Genomic DNA, 26,530 nt, shown 5'->3' on the forward strand with positions numbered 1-26,530 from the left:
TGACATTCCTGATTCCTACACTGACCTACCTGACACCTTCACTGACCCCGCTACACTGACACCTTCACTGACCCCGCTACACTGACACCTACACTGACCCCCCCCCCCCACACACACTGACACCTACACTGACCCCCCTACACTGAGCCCTATAATGACCCCTACAATGAACCCCGTACACTGACCCCTTCACTGATACCCCCATACACACACCTACACTGACCCCCCCTACATTGACCTCCCCCATACACTGACACCTACACTGACCCCCCCATACACTGACACCTACACTGACCCCCCATACACTGACACCTACACTGACCCTCCATACACTGATCCCTTCACTGACACCTACACTGATTCCACGCACTGACCCCCCTACAGTGACACCTTCACTCACACCTTCACTGACAACTACACTGACCCCCCCTACACTGACACCCCCTATACTGACCCCCTTCATACACTGACCTCCGCCTACATTGACCCCCCCCATACGCTGACCCCCCTACACTGACACCCCCCTATGCTGACCCCCCTACACTGACACCGACACTGACCCCCCCCCCATACACTGACCCCTATACTGACCCCCCCATACACTGACCCCCTACACTGACTCCCCTATATTGACACCGACACTGACTCCCCCATACACACTGACCCCTGTACTTACCCCCCCATACACTGAACCCCCCCTACATTTCCACATACACTGACCCCCCCACACTGACACCCCTACACTGACACCCCCCATACACTGACACCTATACTGACCCCCCACACTGACCCCGCTACATTCCCACATACACTGACCCCCCCCCCCACACTGACACATACATTGATCTTCCCTACATTTCCACATACACTGACCCACCTAAAATGACACCCCCTACACTGACCCCTCATACAATGACACCTATACTGACCCCCCTACACTGACCCCCCCCATACACTGACCCCCTACACTGAACCCCCCCTACATTTGCACATGCACTGACACCTATACTGACACCCCCTACACTGACCCACCTCCTCCCCTCCCATGTCAGCTTCCCTGGGCTCCCGGGGGCTGGCAGCACATCACTTACCTTTCTCTGTGTAAAAACACTGGTGACTCGAGGAGGCGATCCGGAGCGAAGGGGAGAGACAGCGGGCTGGCCCGGACATCAGGGGGAGACTCCGGAAGCGGTGCTGCACATGCACCGAGCCACATAGCATCTTCACCCACAGCCCGCCCCGCCCCCCTGGCCGCCGCTCGTCCTGCACAAAGTCAGTCACGGAGCCAAGAGGCGGGCGAGGGCTGGACACTATGATCCCGTGGATGGCGGGCGTGGGATGCGCTCCCCCTAAATGTTGCGCCCGGTGCCAGTGGCCCCCCCAGCACCCCCCACGCTACGCCACTGGATAGTAGCAGAAATATATGCTTGCGCTAATGAAATCATTTACAGTAATATATTTCTGCTACTATCACACCTATATATGGCTAGGTGTGTATATACATATAATTATGTGTGTATATATACCACTATACACAAGTTCTGATGTTTTGCCTGCCTCCAAAAACCCCCAAAAAATGCCAGCAAAAACACACCTGGGCATTTTTTTTTTTTGACGCTAGCGTTTTTTTGGCATTTTTTTGGGTTCTTTTGAGGCAGGCAAAACATCTGAACTTGTGTATCGTGGTGTATATACACACATACATATATTTATATACACACCTAGACATATATAGGTGTGATAGTAGCAGAAATATATGCTTGCGCTAATGAAATCATTTACAGTAATATATTTCTGCTACTATCACACCTATATATGGCTAGGTGTCTATATACATATAATTATGTGTGTATATATACCACTATACACAAGTTCAGATGTTTTGCCTGCCTCAAAAGAACCCAAAAAAATGCCAAAAAAACGCTAGCGTGAAAAAAAAATGCCCAAGTGTGTTTTTGCTGGCATTTTTTGGGGGTTTTTGGAGGCAGGCAAAACATCTGAACTTGTGCACAGTACCACTATACACAAGTTCAGATGTTTTTCCTGACAGCAAAGAACCCCAAAAAATGCCTGCTATTAAACCAGCAAGGTGTGAAAACCGAGAAGCCAACCTGAAAGTGTTCTAATACAAACAATCCTTTTTATTTATGGTCCAAAGTAAAAATCAAAAAATCTCTTTTTTTTTATTTTTTCAATAATTGGCTTTTTTATCAAAAATCACAATTTTTAAGAACTTTTTTTGTGTGATTTTGTGTCTGAGGGTTCTAAAAGGCGTACCTGTGAAGTTTCAGCTCTGTAGCATGTCCAGAACCAGAAAAAAAAATCATATAGGTGTAAAAGGAGGGTCCCACATCCCTGTTCTACTGAAAAATTATCTTTTTTTTTTCATGGTTCTGGACATGCTACAGAGCTGAAACTTCACTTGTACACTTTTTAGACCCCCCAGATACTAAATCCAAAATCAAAAAAATCTCTCTTTTTTTTTTTTTTTTCAATAATTGGCTTTTTTATCAAAAATGACAATTTTTAAGAACTTTTTTTGTGTGATTAATAGTTAATGGGGCATGACCCAGAACCCTAGGCACTTTTTAGGGGCATTTATTGGGTTTTAGGGCTTAAAAATTGTGTTTTTTGATTACCGAAGTTCGGGTCCCATTGATTTCAATGGGGTTCTGAAATCCGGGCCGAACTTTCGGGAAGTTCGGATGTTCTGGCCGAACCGAACTTTTAAAAAGTTCGATCATCCTTACTCCTAAGGCCATTGGCAGAGCTTGCCTAGTTTACAGCTACTCGGGTCTACATAGATACAGTGTAATAATTGTTTGTAATTATTTGTTTGCAATTGTTTAAAAAACTTTCATTACTTCATACCTGTATAGCAAATGGTAAACTATATAACAACTGCATGAAACACGTTTGGCATAAAGTGACCTGTGTTAAAGTGTTTGTTACCCTAAAAAAATATATATATATTCATCCTGTTCCTTTAATGCATATAATAGAACACAGTGCTTGTGCTGTGTAATTTGGCCCTTTCTATCATCTGAAATGCCTGGCTGATCCTGTCTGGTTCTGCCCTCCCCCCTGTACACTGACCACGTTTATCATTGCTGCTGAGCCCTGACACTATGGTCAGTTTACGCGCCTCCATCATCTGCTCTCCCCTCTATCCTCCTCCCCCCCCCCCCTCTTCCCTGCTCGTCCCTCCCCTCCTGCTGCTAAAATAACTTTATAAAGTACATACAATCTCCTATGTTAGAAAACGTTCTATGCCACAGTGTCTGTGCTTTGTAAAAAATATGCAGATTTCTACCTTATTCTATAGCACTGCTCGGTGCTCACGTGACTGCACACTGCTCTGCTCCTCTCTTCCTGGCTGACGTCAGCGTGGATTCTCGGCCCCTTCCACTGTAGTTGTCAGATCGGGAGAGGGAGCAGTCACATGCGCCCTGAGCCTCTACCTATGAAATAAGGTAGAATTCTGCATATTTTTTACAAAGCACAGATACCGAGGCATAGAACATTTTCTAACAGAAGTTGTACTTTACAAAATGACTTTACAATCACTTTAAATGCAGGTGACTAGTTTTACTTTTCACCTGACAGTAGCATAAGTGTTATAACTATACAGGACTGGTGCATGTTTAAAGTGGTATTAAAGTGTTTAATAATGATCACCTTGTAAAACAACCCTTTCAGTTTAACCACTTAAGCCCCAGAAGATTTTACCCCCTTCCTTAACGGACAATTGCGCGGTCGTGCGATGCTGTACCTAAACGAATTTGACGTCCTTTTTTTCCCACAAACAGAGCTTTCTTTTGGTGGTATTTGATCACCTGTGCGATTTTTTGATCATGCGCTATAAACAAAAAAAGAGCGTCAATTTTGCAAAAATAACAATATTTTTCAAATTTTTTTTATATGAAATTCCCCAAAAAAATTTAAAAATCAAAATTTTTTAACATTTTAGGCCAATTTTTTTTTTACCATATGTTTGGTAAAAAAAAATCGCAAAAAGTGTATTTTGATTGGTTTGCGCAAAAGTTATTGCGTTTAATAAAAAAGGGAAAGATTTTTGTCATTTTTGTTGTTTTTTTTTTTAACGCGTTATGGCGGCGATCTGCGATTTTTTTGCGGCACTGCGACATTGGGGGCGGACAGATCGGACCCTTGACTGACATTTTTGGCACTTTTGGGGTTACCAGTGACATTACTGCAGTAATCAGTGCTATACATATGCACTGTTACTGTAAAAATGACACTGGCAGTGAAGGAGTTAACTGTATTGGAGAGGGAGGGGTTAAGTGTGTCCTAGGGGCGTGATTCTAACTGTGATTGGCTGTGGCTTGATGTGTAAGAACAGTGATCAACGGTCCTACATAGTAGAACCGTTTGATCGCCATTCTTACACAGGGGAGACTGAAAGGCGGCTTTGTTTACACTAGCCGCCTGCCTTTCTCCCGCTGTCACGAATGATCGCGAATGCCCGGCGGACATTGGGTCCGCCGGGCACACGCGCGGGGGGGGTCCGTGACCGAGCGGGAGCAGGAGCGCTTTCGGCGGCGCGCTCGCTCCCAAAACCCTTACAGGCTAGCGACGTAGCCCTACGTCGCTTTGCCTGTGAGGGGCTGACTGCCGACGTAAATAGTCGTGCGGCAGTGCGCTCCGATATTACATGCGATCGCCGCAGCCGCAAGAATGTGAACCGGCACTTAATGAATTTTATTGAATTTTATTTATTTGATAAAGCCTGAGCCATAGTCGCTGGGCTGTTTTTAAGATGATATTTATTGATATTTATTGAATATTCAATCTGCTTTAAACCAGTAATAGACGGCCGCGGCCATATTATTCCATATTTTGGTGTCTGCATTCTTTATTTAATAATTATTGTTAATTTATGATATTGTTTAGTTAAGTATATATCCTGCCTACTGTCCCATATGAAATGTTGGGGTAACAAACTCTTTAAACATAAATCCAAAAATGTAATATATTGCAATCTACCAATACTTAGATGTGGTGACGGCATCAGTTTTCTTTTTTTTTTTTGCCCTTTCTCCTCTGTTTTCACTTGGTGATCTGGCCATTACCACACCTTCTGAATTAGTGAGACACAAATTGAGACACAGCTCTGGAGGATTGAGTAGCAATCAGACAGCAGACAACAGCAGACAGCAGAATTGTCGGTCTGGCGGGAAAGGGAGTGTTAAATGTACTATCAAGCTTAGAACCGCTAGAAAATTGAAACCAAACTCCAGCTCACATTTTATAAGCACTTACAGCAAACAGTTTTTTTCCTTTTGGAATAAAAGTTTTACATGAATAAATAAAAGCTGATCATTTTAATCACCCCTGCCAGTGTTAAGTGGTTTGTCTCATCCATGTAAACTGATACATTCTGCTGGAGAGTTTGTGCTGTGAAAAACAAACGACCTACTGGCTGGATCACCACATGAAAATAGAAGAAAGAAAGCCTTAAAAAGGGAAACTAATGCAGCTATCACATCTAAGAATTGGTAAGCTGCAATATAATAAATGCTTGCTTTTGTTTTTAATATCATTTTAAGGCTTGAATGATTGTAATTACTGTATGTTGCATCTTTCAGATCTTTTTATTGAACGTTTCTGCATGACTGGAGGGAACAGCCCCATTGGCTACCTCAAAGCTTATCATGCCAACTTATACCTCTCATCTGATGCTCAGAAAGTACAGGAAGCTATAGAAGAAGGTAAGTACTGTCTTCAGTAGAGATGAAGGCAGTGAAGTTCATAGCTACATGACTGTTAAATATAAATATGCTAAAAGCAAGGTGTTATATTGGTATCATCAGTGGTAAACACTTGGTGGTTACTATCCTGAGTCAATTTGTTTTGGCGTTGAAAGATTTCCGAGTAAATACTTTTGGTGCAGACAAGGGAAGTATTGATTATATAAAGTTAAAGTGGACCTTTCCCTCTTTCACCAAACCACATCAGCATGCATTATATTTATTAGTTAAGACATTTTTTGCTTTTACTTATGAGTACTGTTTTTCCACTTCCTGGTTGAGTGAAGCACTGGTGATATAACTCTGGCCTCATAGCTGCATCCTGGGAAGTTCTGGTTACATGATGTTCCAGGAGGCAGACCCAGAATTCCAGGCACGTTCCAGTATTTAAAGGGAGATGGATTCATCTGCCCTTAAAAAAAATGGTCACACAGGGAGAAGTCTAATGAGGAAAAGAAAAATAAGGTATGCAAACAATTAAAAAAAAGTTAAACTGTTTGTAGTATAATTATCTGTTTGTAGATTATCATTGCCCGCTTCCACCCCGTCCACTGTACATAAACAGCGGGGTGGGAGCTTTGTCGATCTGAGCATATGTACCCGTATGTCACGAGTCGCAGCCGTGCGCTGCTCGATCCTGTGATGGCTGTATTTATAGGACACAGCCAAAACTGGATCAGGATATGGGCGCTGTGATTGGCCCTCCCTATCACGTGATGGCTGTGTCCAATCAGAGCCATCACAGTGCAAACAGAGAAACGTGTCTCTGTGACAGTTCTCCTCGCTGAGCTCAATGAGAGCTCAGTGTCGGGGGGGGGGGGTGAGCGGGGGGAAGCTGCAGCCTCTGTGACAGCTTTGTATGTAAGGGATGATTTTATACACAGAGCTGTCACAGATCCCCACACATAGTACACTAAGCACCGCTGTCCCTATCCTATGAACATCTGTCACGGTGTCCCCATAAACATCTGTACCAGTGCACAAAACATCTGTCACAGTGCCCCATCACATCTGTACCAGTGCACAAAACATCTGTCACAGTGCCCCATCACATCTGTACCAGTGCACAAAACATCTGTCACAGTGCCCCATCACATCTGTACCAGTGCACAAAACATCTGTCACAGTGTCCCATCACATCTGTACCAGTGCACAATACATCTGTCACAGGTTTTAAAAGAAAACCCCCTAGGCAACATGTGGGACTTTAGAGGTAACGATAGATTATATATATAAATATCCAATAGTGTTATTCTAAAATATTTTATTGAAAACTGAAACATATATACTGATTATTGATAATTAAACTTGGTACAGGATATCATAGCTTGTTACGGCCATACACAAAGATGGCTCATTCATTACAATGAAACGATACATAATACAAACACAGTGTTCCTAAAGGAGTGGTACATAATCCAGCGCGTTGTGATACATGTGTGATAAATGACATAAATCTTCGTCAGGGATTCTGATTCCACTCCTGAAAGAGTACAACATAGTATAAGCTTTATGAACTTTATATATTCTATACAGTAAAAACATTTTTATGCGTCTGTGATTCTTTCCTGGAGGTAGTTAAGAGAAAGAAAGAGAGAACGAGACTCCCCAAAACACCACCCCACACCCCCCGAGTATCTGTACGGATACGTAAACAGCAATCATACCACACATGTGAGGTATCGATGCAAACGTCAAAGTGGGAGCATAAATTCTAGCACCAAATTCTAGCATCAGATGTATGACTCTAAAGTCTAAACTGATAACCAATAAAGGCTTATAAAGCGACACCTATGGAGATTTTTAAATACTACAGTCATCCAGTCTAAAGTTTGGTGCCATTTTACAAGCTTCCGCAATTTTAAAGCCTGATATGTTTGGTATCTATTTACCCAGCGCAACGCCATATTTTATATTTTACTTACTTTACTTTTATGTGTTAGTGTGTAAAATTGCGTTAGAAAACTGCTGCGCAAATACTGTGTGACATAAAAATTTTCAAACCCATCATTTTATTCTCTAGGGCCTCTGCTACAAAAATATATAATATTTTGAGGTTCTAGCAAAAATACTGATTTTTACTTGTAAACAAAGTGTCGGAATAAGGTCTGGTCTTAAAGTGGATAATGCCTGATGTACTCCTTGGATGTTGTGCCTCTCTAGGAGGCCACGCTGTGGAAAAGTCTAACACATGTGGTATCGTCATACTCAGAAAGAGTAACATAATATATTTTGGGATGTAGTTGCATGTAAGCCTATGCCTTGTGTGAGAAAAAACTTGTTAACCAGTTCTGGACCGGAAGGATTTGCCCCCTTAATGAACAGGCCATTTTTTGCAATTCACTGCGTTACTTTAACGGAAAATTGCGCAGTCATGCGACACTGTACCGAAATAAAATTGTTGTTCTTTTTTTCCCACAAAAAGAGCCTTTTTTTTGGTGGTATTTGATCACCTCTGATCTATAAACAAAAAATTGCGACAATTCTGAAAAAAAAACAATATTTTTCACTTTCTGCTATATAACATTCCCAAAAAAAATATATAAGAATCAAAAATTTTCATTATTTTAGGCCAATTTGTATTCTGCTACATATTTTTGGTAAAAAAAAAAGTTGCAATAAGTGTATTTTGATTGGTTTTGCGCAAAAGTTATCGTGTCTACAAACTAGGGGAAAGATTTATGTCATTTTTATTTATTTTTACTAGTAATGGCGGCGATCTGCAATTTTTAGCGGGACTGCGACATTGCAGCAGACAGATCGGCATCCTATCTGACATTTTTTAAACTTTTGGGGGGACAAAGTGACATTACTATAGTAATCAGTGCTAAAAATATGCATATTACTGTAATAATGACATTGGCAGGGAAGGGGTTAACCTAGGGGTGATCAAAGGGTTAAGTGTGGGCCTAGTGGAGTGTTTGCTAACTGTATGGGATATGGGCTTATGAAATGATCACAGGACCTGTGATCCTATCTGTGTTTACAACAGCTGACCATCCTTCTCTCTCAGCAGGGAGCGATCGAGGGTGCCCCCCCCAGCACCATGCGCGCGACCGACGTAGGGATACATCATTTCGCGCAGCCGAGCCAGCCTGCCACAGTAAAACTGTGGCGGGCGGTGGGCAAGTGGTTAATTTGCCCATTTTCAGGGAATAAAAAAACATAATTTCTTAATTTTCCAAAGAATTGTGGGAAAAGATGACAACTTCAAAAAACTTGCCATGCCTCTTACTAAATACCTTGGACTGTCTAATTTCCAAAAAGGGGTAATTTGGGGGTATTTGTACTGTCTTAACATGTTAGTGCCTCAAGAAAAGAGATAGTACATCAGGTGTGATCAATTTTCAATGATTGGTACCATAGCTTGTATAACTTTCACACAGACCATATAATATACACTGATTTGGATTATTTTTACCAAAGAAATGTAGCAGTAAACATTTTTGTTAAAATTTTAAGAAGAAAAATTACTTATTTGCTAAATTTTATAACAGAAATTAAGAAAAACACACGTTTTTCAAAATTTTCAGTCTTTTTTTATTTGTAGTGCAAAAAAAAAAAAAACCCAGTGGTGATTAAATACCACAAACAGAAAGCTCTATTTCCTGACAGACTCCATGGCAGCCTACGTGCGGGTTAGTCCCGCCTCCTCCTACCTCATAGGACCCCACTCCCATAAATTTCACTCTGCCCCAGAGACCATGTTCCTTTTTTGTCCTCCTCCTTTTGGATGGATATCAAGTCTTATCTCATGAAGATTTTCGGTCTATTTCCTGGTGATTTACACGATCGATTCCAGGCTGAATTCTTGAAGAGTCCAGTACACCCTAGCTACCAGCGGGGTAGGAAACGGGTGTGCAATCCCATGCATTGGAGAAGCATAAAGCCTGGCCACTGGCGGGCAAGCTGAATACGGCCAATCGTCCTAGCTACTAGTGGGAGGCCCATTAATACACCCCAAATCGATGCACTGGAGGTTTTCGTGTCCCAGGTCAGACCGTGGTTCGGAGCGTGCTTGGTAACGTATGGCAGCCATTTTTTGTATATGTATTTTGTCTTGCGGTGTTTTGGAACGCAGGTGCGTTCCATCTTGCGGCCCCGGCTCTTCCTGTGTACCAGCGCAGCTTCCGGGTCACCGCTGGGTGTCTGGGGGCGGTGCTGGCGCAGTGGAGTGGCTGTTCGTGCTCACACATGCGCACGGATGCTGTCTGTCACGGGGGGGCGGTGACATCATCATCTGGCGGCAGATTTAAAACTGCTGTCACAGTGGATCACATTGGGATTGTACTGCGGGCATATGCGGCGGCTTCCCTGTGTTTGATCGTTCTCTGCTAGTGGTAAGCTTAATCCTGCTGGATGTCTGTGTGCAGTCTGTGTATGCAGCACTTCCTTATTCCTGTGTTTGTTGCAGTCTTCCTGTTAAGAGCAGTATGGATACTTCACCGCCCCCCAGTGGCCAACCCTTACTCTACAGGTAAGAGTGGTATTATTTTTACCTATCCCTGTACGGTTCGGATTTAGGGCAGTAGGGGTAATTTTTCCCTTTTCTCTTAGCCCTTCTAGGTCTGATAAACAAACTAAAGCACGCGAAGATAAGGACCTTACTAGGTCACAACGTCATCACACATCTCCTGGCACTAGTCGCCACAAGTCTTCTACCAAACATCACAGGGAAGGCTCCACGCTTGCATCAGCACAAAGACACGCTGATAGAAGAACTTGCTGGGTTTGTGCAGCACGTGTTTCTAATGGCAAATCACTATGTGATGCATGTTTTGCCCATGCCTCTAGAGAAAGGGGGAATGATAACCAGCAGGTGGAATCCCTGGTTAGACGGGTGGTCCAAGAATCCCTACAAAACCTGGGGGTTGACCGCACCTGTAGCCCTTCAGCTGGTATGGCAGACATCCCTGTTAGGGATAGCCTCAGTACTCCCGGCCCTTCTCAGCAGAGCATTTCCGGCTTCAACTCCTCGGATAGTGAGGACGAATCGGATACTCCTGGCACAGGCTTTGATTTTGCCTTGGTCCCTACCCTGGTTAAGGCAGTAAAGGAAGCCCTAAAGTGGGAGGAGCCAGTAGAGTCACCATCTAAACAAAGAAGGTACTTCAAGCACCTAAAGAAAGAGCGCCATAACTTTCCCTTTTTAGGTGAACTTGGTGAAATTATCTTGGATGAGTGGGGATGTGCAGAGAGAAAAAAAATAAAAAATTCTCTGGTATCCAAAGTTTCCAGGATGTACCTATTCAAGAGTGAGGATGTGAAGCACCTGGAGTCAGCGCCCCTAGTGGACGCCGCCCTCATGAGATTAGCGAGGCACGTCACTCTTCCACTTAAAGACACAGTGTCTTTTAAAGATAGGCTGGAAAGAAGAATCGACACTGACCTTAAGAAGATTTATGTGTCTGCTGGAATGGCTTGTAAGCCAGCCCTAGCCATTAGGGCTTTATCCAAGACCATGGAGGCCTGGACAATAGAGGTGGATTCGGATCTAAGGCCTGTATCAGAAGAAGTAGCCAGAGCTTCAGCAGTGAATGAGCTCAGACTGGCGGCTTCTTTTCTGGGGGAGGCTTCCCTAGATATTATTCGTCTGGTGGCCCGAGGCAATGCTCTCTTCAGTGACAGCTAAACGGGCTCTATGGCTGCGCCCCTGGCTGGCTGATCCTTCCTCCAAGCAGGCTTGGTGCCGTATTCCATTCGAAGGGTCTTCCTTGTTCGGGAACAAGCTGGAGAGCGATATTTCACGGGCCACGGGCCGTAAGTCGGGGTTCCTCCCGCAGGATCGTCGTCTGCTGGGTCAGAGAAGGACACAGTCCAGACAATCTTCGGATAGAGAGAAGGATGCTCGAAGTTACAGACCTGGTCGTGAATTCCGGAAAACATGGAGGAAAAATCCATCTTCAAACCAAAAGGCTTCCAAAGGAGCCTCTTCTAGTAGCCGGGAAGCGGCTAAGTCCTTTTGATGTTGGGCCTGTCCAGACGGTTCAGGTCGGTGCTCGCCTTCTCCGGTTTCGACACGCCTGGGTAGCCTCGATAAAAGATTTTGGGTCTACCTTTTTTACATTTTGGACAACGATGAATGCTGCTCTTTGCTCTCAACACGTTGTAATATTGTTGATGTCTGAGTGTTTTTAATGGTTGATGTGCATTATGTTCTGCCTCATCCTAGGCCTTATGTAGACCACTTCTACGCGGCTATTTCTTCACCATGACCGTACGCACCATTTGCTGAATTGCTTTTCTTACATGCCTGTTGCGAACTATGTTCCTGTTGTGCGCTGTTCTTGATTTACTGAGTGTGAACCTTGTTTGACTTATATTGTTTTTGTCTCAATAAAGAATTTGAAAAAAAAAAGATTTTGGGTCATCAGGACAATCTCTACAGGACACACTTGGTCGTTCTGCAGTCCACCTATCCTCAAGTTCGTTCCCACAGCTCTTCCACGGTCAGAAGAAGAAAGGCAAATCCTTTCGGCATACGTAGATGCGCTGCTGCTTCAAGGCACAGTAGTTCCAGTACCAGCCAAAGAGAGGTTTCAAGGCCTCTATTCTCCACTCTTCTTAGTAATGAAGAAGAGCGGCTCCTGGAGACTGGTCATAGACCTCACACATCTAAACTCCTTTATAAAAAAGGGAAAATTCAAAATGGAGACACTATTGACAATCCGCCAGGCGGTTCAGCCAGGAGATTGGCTTGTGTCAATAGACTTGAAGGATGCATATTTCCATGTGCCTATAGCAACAGAGTTACAGAAATACCTGCGGTTTGCTGTGGATCAACACCATCTTCAGTTTACATGTCTCCCATTCGGGTTCACAACATCTCCTAGTATTTTCAAAACTCTTATTGGCTGTGGTAGCCCTGATCAGAATCAAGGGAGTGCATCTTCACCATTATTTAGACAACTTACTACTTCTGTCGCAAGATCGAGAGCAACTCCTGGTTCACAGAGATCTAGTCACGGTGACTCTTCTCGAGTTCGGCTGGTTGCTAAACCTGGAAAAGTGCCATCTGGAGCCCACACAGGCACTTATCTTTCTCTGGGCTCAATTCAATACAGTTAAGGTCATCATCTCCTTGCCTCTAGAGAAAATCCTGATTATCAGAGACAGAGTACAGCTGGCCATGTCAACATCTCATCTCCGGGTCTCACAGTGCCTCAAAATAATAGGTACTATGGTGGCCACGACACCTATGGTGAAATGGGCTCAATGGAGGATGCGTCCTTTTCAAACAGGATTTCTTCGCCAATGGTGCCCAGGCGACATGGATCATCTGATTTGGATTTCCCCAGTAATGCGGCACAGTCTTCTGTGGTGGTTGCAGAAGAGGAATCTACTCAATTGCCATTCTATCCTTCCCATCTCTTGGGTCACGATAACCACGGACGCAAGCAACACAGGTTGGGGCGCTCACTGCCTATCAGAGATAGCCCAGGGCAAATGGAATCCTTGGTTACACAGGGACGTTTCGAACATCCTGGAGCTTCGAGCAGCGTTTCAAGCTCTCCAAGCATTTCATCACCTTACAGTAGGAACATCTGTCCTCCTGAGGCTGGACAATACGACGGCAGTGTCGTATATAAAGCGTCAAGGGGGAACTCGCAGTCACTCTTTATTGAGAGAAGTCGAGCCAATAATGGTCTGGGCTCAGAAATACTTATCCAACCTCACTGCGGTTTTTCTGCCAGGGACACAGAACATCCAGGCGGATTTTCTATCACGAGACTCCATGGACAACGAGTGGAGTCTTCATGCCGATGTGTTTCAGTGGCTAAAATCCCTAGGGTTCCTTCCGGAAGAGGATCTGTTCGCTTCCCCGTGCAAATTCAAGTTGGAGAAGTACTACACGAGATTCAAATGCCCACAAGCTTTCGGGGTGGATGCCCTAACAGAGCAGTGGAGATTTCACAAGGCTTACGCCTTCCCACCAGTTCCAGTCCTCCTTCGATTCCTGACGAGACTCAGGTCGGAAGAAGTGGAGGCTCTTGTGATAGCCCCATATTGGCCGAACAGGCCCTGGTTTCCGATGCTGCTACAGCTGAGCTTTCGCGAGGCAGTTCCACTACCTTCCAGGCAGGATCTCCTGTCTTAGGGAACGGTGCTACACCCTTGCCCGGCCCATCTGCACCTGATGGCCTGGTTTTTGAAAGGGAAAGGCTGGAGGCATTAGGGTGTCCACGTGGAGCTATCTCCACACTGTTGAATGCGAGAAGAGCTGGAACAAATAGAGTCTACGAAAGGATATGGAAGAAATTCATGTCTCATATCTCCGGAAATATGGATGTGCAAGGCACTCCAAAGGTTCAACACATTTTGAGTTTTCTACAATCTGGCCTGGATCTGCCTTTATCAGTCAGTTCTCTTCGAGTTCAAGTGTCAGCTATCTCGGCTTTCACAGGAACATCCTGGGCAAAGCATCCTCTAGTGAGGCAATTTTTCAGAGGAGCTTCTAGGCTCAGACCACAAAGGAAGCCCAGATTCCCTAAGTGGGATCTTCCACTTCTTCTGGATTTCTTTGCAGACCTCAGAAAAGATAACCTGGTTCAACTCTCCATCAAAGAATTGTCTCTTATAGTAGCGTTCCTGGTGGCAGTCGCCTCAGCAAAAAGGGTCTCTGAGCTAGGAGCTTTGGGATGCAAAGAACCCTTTTTGTCGTTTTTCCCGGATTGGGTGGTTCTGATTCCCATGTTGGATTCGCACCCAAAAGTATCCTCTATTTTTCATGAAAATCAGGAAATTGTCTTGCCAACATTCAAATCCTCTGACTCTGCGACTCATCCACTGGATGTAGGGCAAATTCTGAAACTATATCTGGAAGCCACATCTCATTTCCGCCATTCGGATTATTTGTTTGTCCTGTTCTATGGGAAGAATAAAGGCTTGCGTGCTTCGTCTAGAACGATCGCATCTAGGATTGTCCGGTCCATTTAATGGGCCTATAGAGCTAAAGGTTGGCTCCCCCGGAGGCGGTGACAGCACATTCTACAAGAGGAATGTCGACTTCTTGGGCAGCATTTCGTCATGTGGCTCCTGAAGTTGTATGCAAAGCGGCCTAATGGTCCTCAATCCACACTTTCATGGCTCATTATTGTGTCAAGCCAACTTCTTTATCATCTGTTGATTTTGGTTTGCGGATACTATCAGTTGATGGTGCAAATTAAATTTCTTTTGAACAGCAGATTGCCCACCCTGGTGTGTTTGGCTAGTTATTTCCCACACGTAGGCTGCCATGGAGTCTGTCAGGAAAACGGAAAATTTATATCAAATACTTACCGTAATTTTCCTTTCCTGATGGACTCCATGGCAGCCGGAGTCCCCACCCATCTGCCGGAGGAGGCTATTTTATGGAACATGGTCTCTGGGGCAGAGTGAAATTTATGGGAGTGGGGTCCTATGAGGTAGGAGGAGGCGGGACTAACCCGCACGTAGGCTGCCATGGAGTCCATCAGGAAAGGAAAATTACGGTAAGTATTTGATATAAATTTTCCGTTTTGTGGACAAAAAATGCTAAAAATGTATGAATAATTCTCATTTAAAGTGTGAGAGCGCTAAAAGCTGAAAATTGGCCTGGGTAGGAAGGGGGTGAAAGTGCCCTGTATTGAGGGGGGTAATAAATATTTCTAAAGGTTCCTTTGTTGTGAACTTTAAAATAGGGGGGAAGTTCCTATTTAAATATTCATGTTAGCAATTACGTTAGCATTAATGGTTAGCAGGTGATGTTAACATTTGGATTTTGATGGTTAAGTTTTAGGTTAAATGTAAGTGTTTAGGTTAAAATGTAAATCTAACTTAAACTTTTTTTTTTTTTTTGATTGTAAAGGCTCAGGGTTTTTAAACTTTGTGTGCAGCCCCCTCCCCAACCAAATACTTACCTGGGCCCCATCTCAAGATCCTCCTCATTGGCTGAGACGACAGCAGGAGCTACTGTCAATTACAACCAGTGAGACAATGAGGAGAGAACGGGGATGAGGACGGGGACAAGCCGCTCTCCGTGTGTGAATATCACTTTAAGTTTTGTATACAGTTTTGTATACAGTAAGGAAAGAAAATAATCTTTTTTCTTTTTTTTTGCTGTCCGATTATGGAAAGGCCCGTGTCAACAGGCTTTTGTTTTCTTCAAACCGGTGTTACAATCCAGTACAAGTCTATTAAGATGCAAAACCCACTCAAAGCAAGTCAAATGCACCTGTCAATCAATTCTGAATGATCTCAGAAATGTCTCAAACTGATACCATCAATAGCTTCACTTCCTGTCCTGTAGGCACAGCAAGAAGCGAGTGAGAAAAAGCCCTTATTAGTTGGCACTGCAAGAGGTGTCCCCATGTCCCTGTACCAGCAGATTCATAAGACAGCAAGTAAATGAAAATCTGATACCCTTAGCCCCCGTTCACATGCAAGCGACGCTACTTCGCACCGCGCGTCGACCTCGGAGCGGCCGCCACGGACTTCATAACATTGAAGTCTATGGCGGTCGCCTCCTGGTCGCCCCAAAGAAGCTCCGGACCCTTTTTCTAAGTCGGAGCGACTTGTGTCGCTCCTATTAGAACGGGTCCGCAGCTTCCCTATGGGAGGCGACCTACGGCGACCTGTGAGGCGACCAGGTCGCCTCACAGGTCGCCTTAGTGTGAACGGGGGCTAAACTCCCCATCCAATTTCTAATCTCTCAATAAAATAACAAAACAAAGTACTGGACTGTTTTCTGACTCTGGGAGCCTGTGAAAATTCGGTGTGCCTGGCTGTGCAGGGTGGAGGATCCCATTCAACTTGCGGCTCCTTAGGGGGTGCTCTACAATTCACACATTAGTTTCAAGCTCTGCTCCAAGGCTGATACTACCTTCAAGCTTGAAGCTGCACCTCAAACCGTCATGAGGCAGCTTCCTGGTACTGTGCCACTACTCCATCCCCAATGGTGCCAAACACCCTCTCCTTCCCGCAAGTTTAAGTCATTCTGTCCCGTAAACATCCTAGAAACAAAAAATAGGGCAGAGTCCTGCTTCACTTCTTTTTCCAAGGCATTTCTTGAACTTCTTGGTAGCATTCATGTGTCCAAAAATATAGTTAAAGGCACAAAGCATTCTTAGAACATTTTCAACAAAAACATGTGTCTTCACAGTGAAGGCAATGCAAGAAAAGGAAGGTTGTGGCACACACATAGCATGGTCATGTATAAGTCATGTGACCAAAGTTGCAGTTTGGCTGTTTACCAATTTATTTAGACTTTGGGGGCCTCAATCTCCAATACTTTCTCTGTAACATAAAGTGTGCTGACCCAAAGCTGTATCTCTGAATTTCTCTCTCCACTCCACCACACTGAATCACCCACCAATCACCCACCTCCCAAGGGTGGATCCACCCAAACCCACATAATAGGACACCTACACCCTTTTACAGATGGGTAAAGAAACATGACTACCAGGTGCTTTGTGTCAGTAATAGAAACTGAACTTCACAGGGAGTTGCCAGAGCATGAAAGAGCCCACGGGGTATTTAAAGTAGCATAGGAAGTCATTGAAATCTCTGGAAATCCTGCTCTTATCCTTTCTAGACGACATTGTTTGATTGTGCTTAAGTTAATCTTATACACTATACTTTTTATAGACACAGACAAGTCCAACAGTAGGTCAGGTTACAAAACCTACTGGCATGGCATTCTTGTATTAAAGCAAATGTTATTTCATTCTGTTAGCATTTTGATATGTCGTCTTGTGACTGCACTTGAAACCTAGCCTAGAATGAAGTCTCAAAGTAACAGGAAGATGGTGTGAAGGAATACAGCACCTGTTTAGTGGATAAGTAAAATGTTAATGTTATTCGGGGTTACCCAAGGTAAATCTATAATTAATTTGATTTGTAATGGTATAGTCACAGTTAATTCTTTTTGTAAAATATGCGTGGAGGAGTCATGCCATTCATAAAAACCAAAGCTATTTCTAAATACAGTCCTACTGCATGAATTATACTATTTTCTATTATTGTACTTGTTTATTTTACTTTAGTAGCTTGTAAGGGGGTTTCTCCTTTATTGTGTAGACCCTGTCTGACAGGGCCTGTACTTTTTTGGTGTTCTGTCCATTTGTTATATAAGGCTGGGGAGGAGCCCATTTGGGGTGAATGTGGAGAGAAAGAGCAGCCATGTAAAAGCAGTATCGTAAGCCACTGTAAGGCCCAGAGCCTGAATAAGTCACACCTTGTTTATTGAAAACTAGATAGCACCACAACACCCTTCCTAGTTTGTAATCAGAGGACTTTTACTAACTGAATACTGGAAGTTATGCCATGAAGTTTGGAAGGATGACAACTGTTAGGGACTATAATGTACTATGTAATGTTTGTGAGATGCTCTATGAAATGTTTAGTCAAGTTCATAAAAGCCACTGTAGTGCCTCATTACTGAACACTGATAAAAGTACGTTATGTCAAGTGACATTGCTATTGGGGAATGTCATGTGCCTCTTAGAGGTGAGGAGCACAACTAATACCTTAGGGAAGTGTTTAGTATCTGGCTAGGGTTGGGAGTGGTTCAGTAGACAGAGGGCTCATCAATGTAATAGCTGGGCAGGTTCCCTGGATGCACTTACAGCATAACTAGGTTACCACTCAGTGGCCCTTAGGGAAGGATTAGACTTGCATAGGAATTGTACTAGGAACTATCAAAGAAATCTTGAAAATATAAAGTGTATAAATGTTGCTCTTGGTCTTACACCAAGAAGCTTCTAGAATCTGTTCACGTGTGCGGAGCTGGTAGGGTGGAGTGGACCACTGCAAAACTGCAATTGAGACACCTGGGCCAGGAACTGGCTTAAAAACTGACCCCTGGGTGAGCCTGTCCTTTAAACCTGTGTAGCACCCTACAGGTAGGTGCTAGGTAAATGTATAGTGGGCCTTGTCTGCCTAACAGCAGGGCTGTGATTTATTTAGCTAGGGTGTCAGGGCTTCCAGATGTGCCTGCTGAGGGGAGAAGTACCCCCACTGGCTCCTGTGAGAGGATTCTCATAGGGCAGTGTGGGAAGCCCAATCAGGGGACACATCCCAGCTTGTAACTACCCCAGAAGGCAGATTGTGCTGCAAAGGATTCTGGGAGTGGGTATAAGTTTGGGGGGAAGTGCGTGGCATGGTGTCTTTGACGGGAGCAGAGTCCCAGGAAGGAGAGTGCGGCTGTCTCTCCTTCTGTCTGAGGAAGGTGGATGTCTCAGGGTGTCGCCTGAGTGTCCAGCAAGTGCTGAGTTGAGCTGAGGGGATGCGGTGTGCTGAGAGCCTGCGGAGAGAGAGAGGGGTCCAGTCCCAGGAAAGCCTACACAGGTCGTGAGTACTTAGGATTGCCCCTGGGGGTCTGTCTGAAGTTAGAAGGGACCACTCCGGAAGAGGTTCTGGTATCCAGTGTCAGCTAGCTGTAAAGGGGGTACCTAGGTTGAGGACCCTGAAGCTACAGAGGGGGTACATAGTCAGTGGACCCTGAAGAGTTCAAGGTTAAAGGGGCACCTGCAGTCTGGGCCCTGAATTGCACAGAGCGTGCCAGTTAAAGTGACAGCTATACAGAGTTCTACAATATACTACCTCAAGCTGCGTCAGGCGGGGAAAGTATTCAGTGACTTTCACAGTACAACAGTGTCAGGAGTTCTACAGTTCTCAGTCTTGGATCTTCTGGACTATAAGTCGTGGATTTAGCACTTCTTCTGTTCTACAGAGTGTTCTCAGTTTTAGTGAGCGTTGGCTTGCGTCGGCTGGCGTCAGGGAAGCGCCAACGGGCATTTCAGAAGTAAAGTCCCAATTGTAATTAGTTCAAGCCTCAAGGAGTATCCCACTTTTCCCTTCTCCCATCCCCTTTATTCCAATAAAAACCACAAACAAAGATGCCGGAGTTGTCGCTGCTTAAGTTGTCACACCCAGGGTCACAGCTCACATGGGCTGGAGAGATTACCGGTACTAATGGCAGACCCACATAAGGCCAACGGCCTGGAAACCTTGCTACATTTGGGGGCTCGTCCGGGATTTTGCCATTAGCTACTGGGCCAGTTGCCCTTGGCAACGGCACAAGAAAAAGTCCAAAAAATCAATTTTTGTGTTAGGAACTGTTACATCAGCGTCAGGCCAGGTGTGAGACTGCAACTGCGGGAGGCAGGGAGAGTGGATGCTTGTGGCAACGCAAATGCTCCAAGAAAGACTGTAAAGTGACCAAGACTCTTCATATGGATTATGAAATGTATTCTGCTTTCAGGAAGTGGAAAACAGGAGACAAGTGTGTCAGGATGCTGAATGCAGCAACTGCCTGATAGGAAGGAGTCCTAGTGTGGACAGTGAAAATGGAGGCCAGGGGCACGGAAAGAGAGGTGCCAGGGGCCGGATGGTGAAGCACGCTATGTGGAAGAATGTTGACCGTGCATCTGACAGCGGGACATTTATTCTTTATGGCTGGTGCACACATACTGTGGGAATTGTAGTCGGCCACGCTGAGGAGGACCATGGAGCTAGTCCCGGAGCCAGTATGGAAGCTGTTAATTGCATGTGTGTGGCAAGGAAGAGGAGTATCGACCGTGCAGTCGATGGCAGGATGCTTGTCAGAGAAACAGCCATGCTGCAACTGGCGACTCTGCCAGTACTTCCAATGGCCGCAATGGACTCAGGCCATAGACTCATTGTCAGTGAAATGGCTGTGCTGCAAACTGGCAACTTTGCCAGTACTTCCCATGGCCGCAATGGACTCAGGCCATAGACTAATTCACTGGCCTATAAAAGGGCTCTGCTCAGCCCATCAGATTGCTGGATTGTCTTCAGCTCTTCCTTTTTCCTGAGCATTGCTACTTCCTGGATTCCAGTTTGACCCGCCTTGTTCCTGACCTGTCTGCTCTCTCTCCTGACTTTGACCCTCGGCTTCGTCTGACCATCCCTGCTCCAGTTTGGCTCTCCCGTTATCTGATCTCGGCTTGGCTCACGGACTTGCTTCCTGTCTACCTGCCCTCCAGTACCTGATCTTGGCTTCCCCACGGACTTGTCTGCTTCTGGCTTTCCTATTATACCTTTGGCTTGCACCTGTTGCAGCTTCCTGTGTTTGACCCCCAGCCGGTCTTACACCTACTGCCTGGTTGTTCCTGGTTCCTCCTTGGACTGTCTGGTGTATTCCTGCCCAGCACTCTGCTAGAGACCGCCTGTCTACCATCAAGACCCTGCCGGCAACCAGTGCTTCTGTGAGCGCTACACCCTCTGTCTCAACCCCAGGGGTGTGCCGCACTCAGCCGCAAGGGGAGCCCTCTCTGCATCTCGGCCTCGGATCAGGTACGTGACAATGCTGCTCTTGCTGGGCAAGAGAGGGCGGCTGGCTTTAGGCAGGAAAAGCGCTGTGGAGGCCCTAGTGCAATTATGGTGGGCGGATGTATGTCTAGCAAGTGATATACTCCGCTTTGCAGCTACTTCCCAAGTGTTTGCAGCACAGCAGGATGGCAGGGGAAGAGTTACAGTACCGCACAGGAAAGCGCGCCACAAGCAGAACTGCCCAAAGGGAGGAGCCACCGCCCCCAAAATGCTGAATGGGTGGAGGTAGCGGGAACTTCTGACCAAACAGGAGCGGCCCAGGGGACTCTATTAATATCCCCTCCTCTGGGCGCGGCCGTGCGGGAGACACGTGTAGGAGAAGGAGTCATGTCGTTCACCAGAGGAGCGAAGAGTGTTCCCGCTATGGCTACCACCGTGGCCAAAAACCCTGCGGAGAGCCAGGAGCAGATCTACCCGCCCGATCCCCCGCTAGTTTAGGATACCGGTATCCAGATGGTGCCGGACGGCGGACTCACGTTATGCACTGGAGGAGGTCGGGAGTTCCTGAGAGTGGTATGTCCCCAATGTGCCACTATTACTCTGAGGTTGCAGATGTGGGTTCAATGTGGACAATGCAGTGATTTGCTGCTCAGGGCAGAGAAGAGCGAGGGGCCGTCCCAAGAAGCCTGCAGTTACGTGGGAGACAGGCCTCACTCAGGAGATGACGGGGAGCGAATCAAAATTCCTCCGCGGAGCAGGAAGAGGCCCTGCCTGCAATTGGTGGGCTTACAGTCTGCGAGAAGGAGGTTCGGTCGCAGAGCCCCATAGGGAGGGGATCCGTGTCCACCCAAACAGTAGGGGCCGGGCTAGAAGCACCGTCAGTCAGTTCCATCCCATTCCAGTTCCATTCCATCACGGAATCCGCCCCTTTAAGTATTCCCCAGATTCTGTCCAGATAGAAGTTGCCCAGGTGTCTTCCTCCACCGTCAGCAGTGAGGGTGAAAATTGCCCCGTTCAAGTGGATTCCCCATCCTTCTATCTGAAGCATGGCTCTGTGGAAGAAGGTATGGATGACTGGGGATTCATTGAGGAGACTGAATAGGAATGGGGATCAGAGACTGGAAGTAGCTCCCCAGGTCCCGAAGTTGTTACACCCTTAGACCAGGAAGCCAAGGAGGCTATTAAAAGAGGGGAACTGGATCAGAAATTGGGGTTCTGTGAGGCCTATGTTACAAGGGTCCTAAACCTCATCCCACAGGTAAATATTGCCAGGGCCAGGGATCAGAACATTGCCTATGAGGAGATGATCCAAAGGGTACATACCTCATTTTCTCCACCAGGGAGAGGTAACCGGGGAACCCTCCCCAGACTCATGAATGCAGCGGTGGATGCAGAGAAAGGTTGCCTTGGAGTATGGCTATGACTACCCCTATGCTAAAAGGGAGGTCATGCTGTTAGTGGAGAAGTTCAGGGACTGGTGGTGCAATGAACTTATCTGGGACTACCTCTTTGTTCCCAAGCCGTACCGAGAATCTCCGGAGGAAGGATTAAAAGAGAAATTCCACAAGGTCAAGGTTCAGTGGTATTATGGCCGCTCCATCTACATAGATAGGGTAGAGGTCCGCCGCCCAGATGGCTCAGGACAAGCTTGGTCCATCCGGGTCAAAAATGAAAATGGAGAAATATGTTCAAGTACCTCATCCAGAGTATTATATTTGAAAGGGAAACATTTGTCAGTGTTCATCAATGGCAGGAGGAGGAAGAAAAAAAAAACTTAACAAGAAAATTTGTGTGGCCGGCCGGCTACCACAACAGACCAACAAAATATTTTGTTCATGAAATAATATAGTGCTGGATTCGAATTGCATCTGCTAAAGGGAAATAGACCCCTTGGGCCATCGGGCCAGGGTCTTTGGAAAAGTCAAGTGTTGTGTTGCTAGACCTTTTGGGACCATCAGGGTCCGGGTCTTTGAAAACTAAATTTTGTGTGCTGGATCCTTTGGGCCATCGGGCCGGGATCTGTTGTGGATTACAAATGGCTGTGTGAGACTTCACTCACAGTCTGTACAGAAGAAGAAATCAGACAGTCGGGATGTTATAATGCCTGTTTCTTCATTGTTCTCCCCCAAATTAGTTTATTTGGTGTGGGGTGCATCAGTTTTCATGCACCTTAAAATGTGTATATACATGTACAGCAGATTGTAAAGATATATTTTTTCACACTAATTTATTCTGTAAATACGTTTTTTCCCTTTTCCCCCTTTCCCCCCCCTTTCCAGATTTGTGGGATACTCTTGATTTTTGGCAGAGTTTTTGATAGGAGGCGGCTGCCTCAGAGTCAGAGGGACCTGACTCATTTTGGTGTGGGGTGGGTGTAGCACCCTACAGGTAGGTGCTAGGTAAATGTATAGTAGGCCTTGTCTGCCTAACAGCAGGGCTGTGATTTATTTAGCTAGGGTGTCAGGGCTTCCAGATGTGCCTGCTGAGGGGAGAGGTATCCCCACTCTTAATAGAATACTCAGCCTGGGGAATTGGATCTGTCCTACAGGCTCCGCCAATGGCTTCCTGAATGCTGGGCAGTCGGTGGGAGTCTCACTCTGGCCAGCGTGGAATGCAAGGGCGTAATTGAAGTCAACGGAAAACCAGAAGTCTGGGCTGTATCAGACAAGGCCAGGTAGTCTTCTGTCTGCCACGCGTATGCATGGATGGCATTTTGAAACCTTTACACTTCATCCCTCAATCCAAGTATATAGCAACCTCCAAACACCTGGAGTGGTGTTTGCAGTGCCCTGCAGGTTCAACATGGTTCCAGAAGGTTAGAGTTCCAGAAGTACAGCCAAACATCCTGGGATCATGAGTAATGGGGACCTGGGTCATCTGACACGTGTTCCATGAGGGGGTCCTCTTTCACCACTAGAAGGGTGACCCCATTCCCTAACCCCCACCAGCTTCTATGCTAATCAGGTTTGCAATAGTTAATCAAAGATGCTCCATTTCCTAGGTATTGGCTGTGCATTTCGATTCAAACCTATAGTCTCCTACCTTACACCACTTGGAGGCTTCTCTTTGCATTGAACTTTCTTACTTTAAAGTAAGTGAAAACAGTCAACAACCACAACAGTAGGATAGGTGCAATTCCACAAGTATGATTGGTAAATAGTATCTCAACAGTCAATAAAGATGGTAGCAGCCCCATATTAGTGTATCTCTTCAATAAAGTCTTGCAAGATGGAGGGAGGGAGAATTGTGGTTCTTACAATTACTGTTTCATGTCTTCTGATAAAATACTAATTCCCTTTCAATGGTCACAGCCCTCAGTTCCTGACTGCCAAAGGGGGCCTGACTGCCAGAGACAGTCAGGCTGGGGAAGAAAGCATTAGATGTTGCAGGATATCCTCCAGACAGGAGATGGGAGGGACTCTGCAGCATCTAATGCACACTACAATAAGCTCACAGTGTGCAGTGAAATCAGAAACAAAATTTCAGTACAGGATAGGAACCTGTACAACCATGTAAGGCTGAAGGCAAGGTTGAAGTTCTTTAAATGCATTACTGGTGTACAATCAGACAACCAAAATGAGCCATGTGGTCAATAAAAACAAAAATGACATATTATAAACAATCTAAACTAGATTTTTATTTTGTTTTATTTTTTCTCATCACACTTACAGGTATTGCTGCTGCTACCATTTTTAATCCCAGTCACAATGTGTCTATTAATGAGGATCAGCTGCGAGTGGCATTTGATGGAGATGCTGTCCTTTTTTCTGATGAATCAGAGAAGATAGTGAAGGAACATGGCTTAGATATTTTCTTTGAACATGAGAAGGCTTATGAGAACAAACCACTGGCACAGGTACTGGCATCCTTGTATTACTTGAATGAATGTTTTGTTAGCTCTATTCTTTCACCTGGGATTTGTTTATAATGGGCTGTGTTAAAAGGAATTTTACTGATAAATCCAAGCTAAGGCATAAAATAAACTTTTTCTTTAAGTCTGCGCTGACCTATCTTATTCAGAAGCCAACATAAACAGACAACATGCAGTCTTTTGAAACATTCATCAGGAACAGTATGCATCACTGTGAACTTGTATCCAAAATTAATAAAAAGAAAAAAACGTGTTTTCTCATACACTTTCCTACACAGTTTCCCATCCAATAAAATAAAGCACTCACAAGATACACTACAGTACACAGTGAACATTGTGTTAAAACATTTTTCTTCCTGTTCCAGCACTGGGTGTGAAGTCTTGACATACACTGTTTAACAGCTGATTGGAGGAAAGGCACACACCCCCCTCCACATAGGCAGAGGAAGGAAGAAATATGCAGAGCTGTGCTGTGAATAGACCAGCTCTCTGCTAATCTATCTCTATGCACCCACCCTGACACTAATTTCCAGCTGCTTTTATCTTATGTGTCAGAGAACTTGTCAGAAGTTATCATGCTGATAACAGAGGGACGGAGCAGCAGAAAGACACGGGACTTAGGGCTTTGGAGAACGATAGGTAAACACTACAAATATATTTGTAGTGTTTACACCACCACTACTTTAAACATTTCCGGACCGCCTACTGTGTATTTACGTTGGTACTTTGACATTAAATACCGGTGTTATGGCAGCAAATAGCTGACATAACCCCAGTAATTTTCTACACGGCCGGTGGTCATCTTTCACATAAAAGCGGTCCCAGTGGCGGATTTGCCATGGGATCACTTTTATGGGCGGCGGGAGAGGTGCCCCCCCCCCCCCCCACCGCTTCTCAGTCATTTTCCCTCCTTGCCAGAGCCATTTTTTTTTCTTTTCTCTTTTTTTGCTTTTTAAGTGTAGATGTGAGATCTGACCCCAGATCTCACATTAAAGAGGAATGTCCTGCTTATTTCTATTGCAAGGAATGTTTACATTCCTTGTAATAGGAATGAAACTTATCAAAAAATGTTTTTTAACCACTTGCCGACTGCCTAACGACGATTTACGTCGGCAGTCAGCCCCTCACAGGCAAAGTGACGTAGATCTATGTCGCTAGCCTGTGAGGGTCTAGGGAGCGAGCGCGCGCTCCCACGTGTGCGATCGCCGCTGCAGAGGGAGAAAGTCAGGCGACTAGTGTAAACAAGCCGCCTCTCATTCTCCCCTGTGTAGAAACAGTGATCACACGGTTCTACTATGTAGGACCATTGATAATTGTTCCTACAGCCCAAGCCACAGCCAATCACAGTTAGAATCACACCCCTAGGGACACACACAGCCCCTCCCTCTCAAAAAAAGTTAACCCCTTCACTGCCAGTGTAATTTTACAGTAACAGTGCATATGTATAGCACTGATTACTGTAGAAATGTCACTGGTAACCCCAAAAGTGTAAAAAATGTCAGTCAAGGGTCCAATCTGTCCGCCCCAATGTCGAAGTCCCGCAAAAGAAATTGCAGATCGCCGCCATTACGCGTTAAAAAAAAAAAACAACAAAAATGACAAAAATCTTTCCCTTTGTTAGTAAACGTGATAACTT

At 45.3% G+C, this 26,530-nt stretch overlaps 1 protein-coding gene across 1 annotated transcript in view; it reads left to right on the forward strand.

Moving 5' to 3' along the window:
• NT5C1A (5'-nucleotidase, cytosolic IA) overlaps positions 1-26,530 on the forward strand; it is a 79,690-nt gene that overhangs the window by 49,419 nt on the left and 3,741 nt on the right. Inside the window, exons 4-5 of the mRNA XM_082246779.1 lie at positions 5,610-5,732; positions 24,695-24,879. Coding sequence (XP_082102905.1) covers positions 5,610-5,732; positions 24,695-24,879 — 308 coding nt within the window. The remainder of the gene's footprint in view (positions 1-5,609; positions 5,733-24,694; positions 24,880-26,530) is intronic.

Source organism: Pelophylax lessonae (genome assembly GCF_965119305.1).
Source record: "Pelophylax lessonae genome assembly, chromosome: 2".
Taxonomy (NCBI): domain Eukaryota; kingdom Metazoa; phylum Chordata; class Amphibia; order Anura; family Ranidae; genus Pelophylax; species Pelophylax lessonae.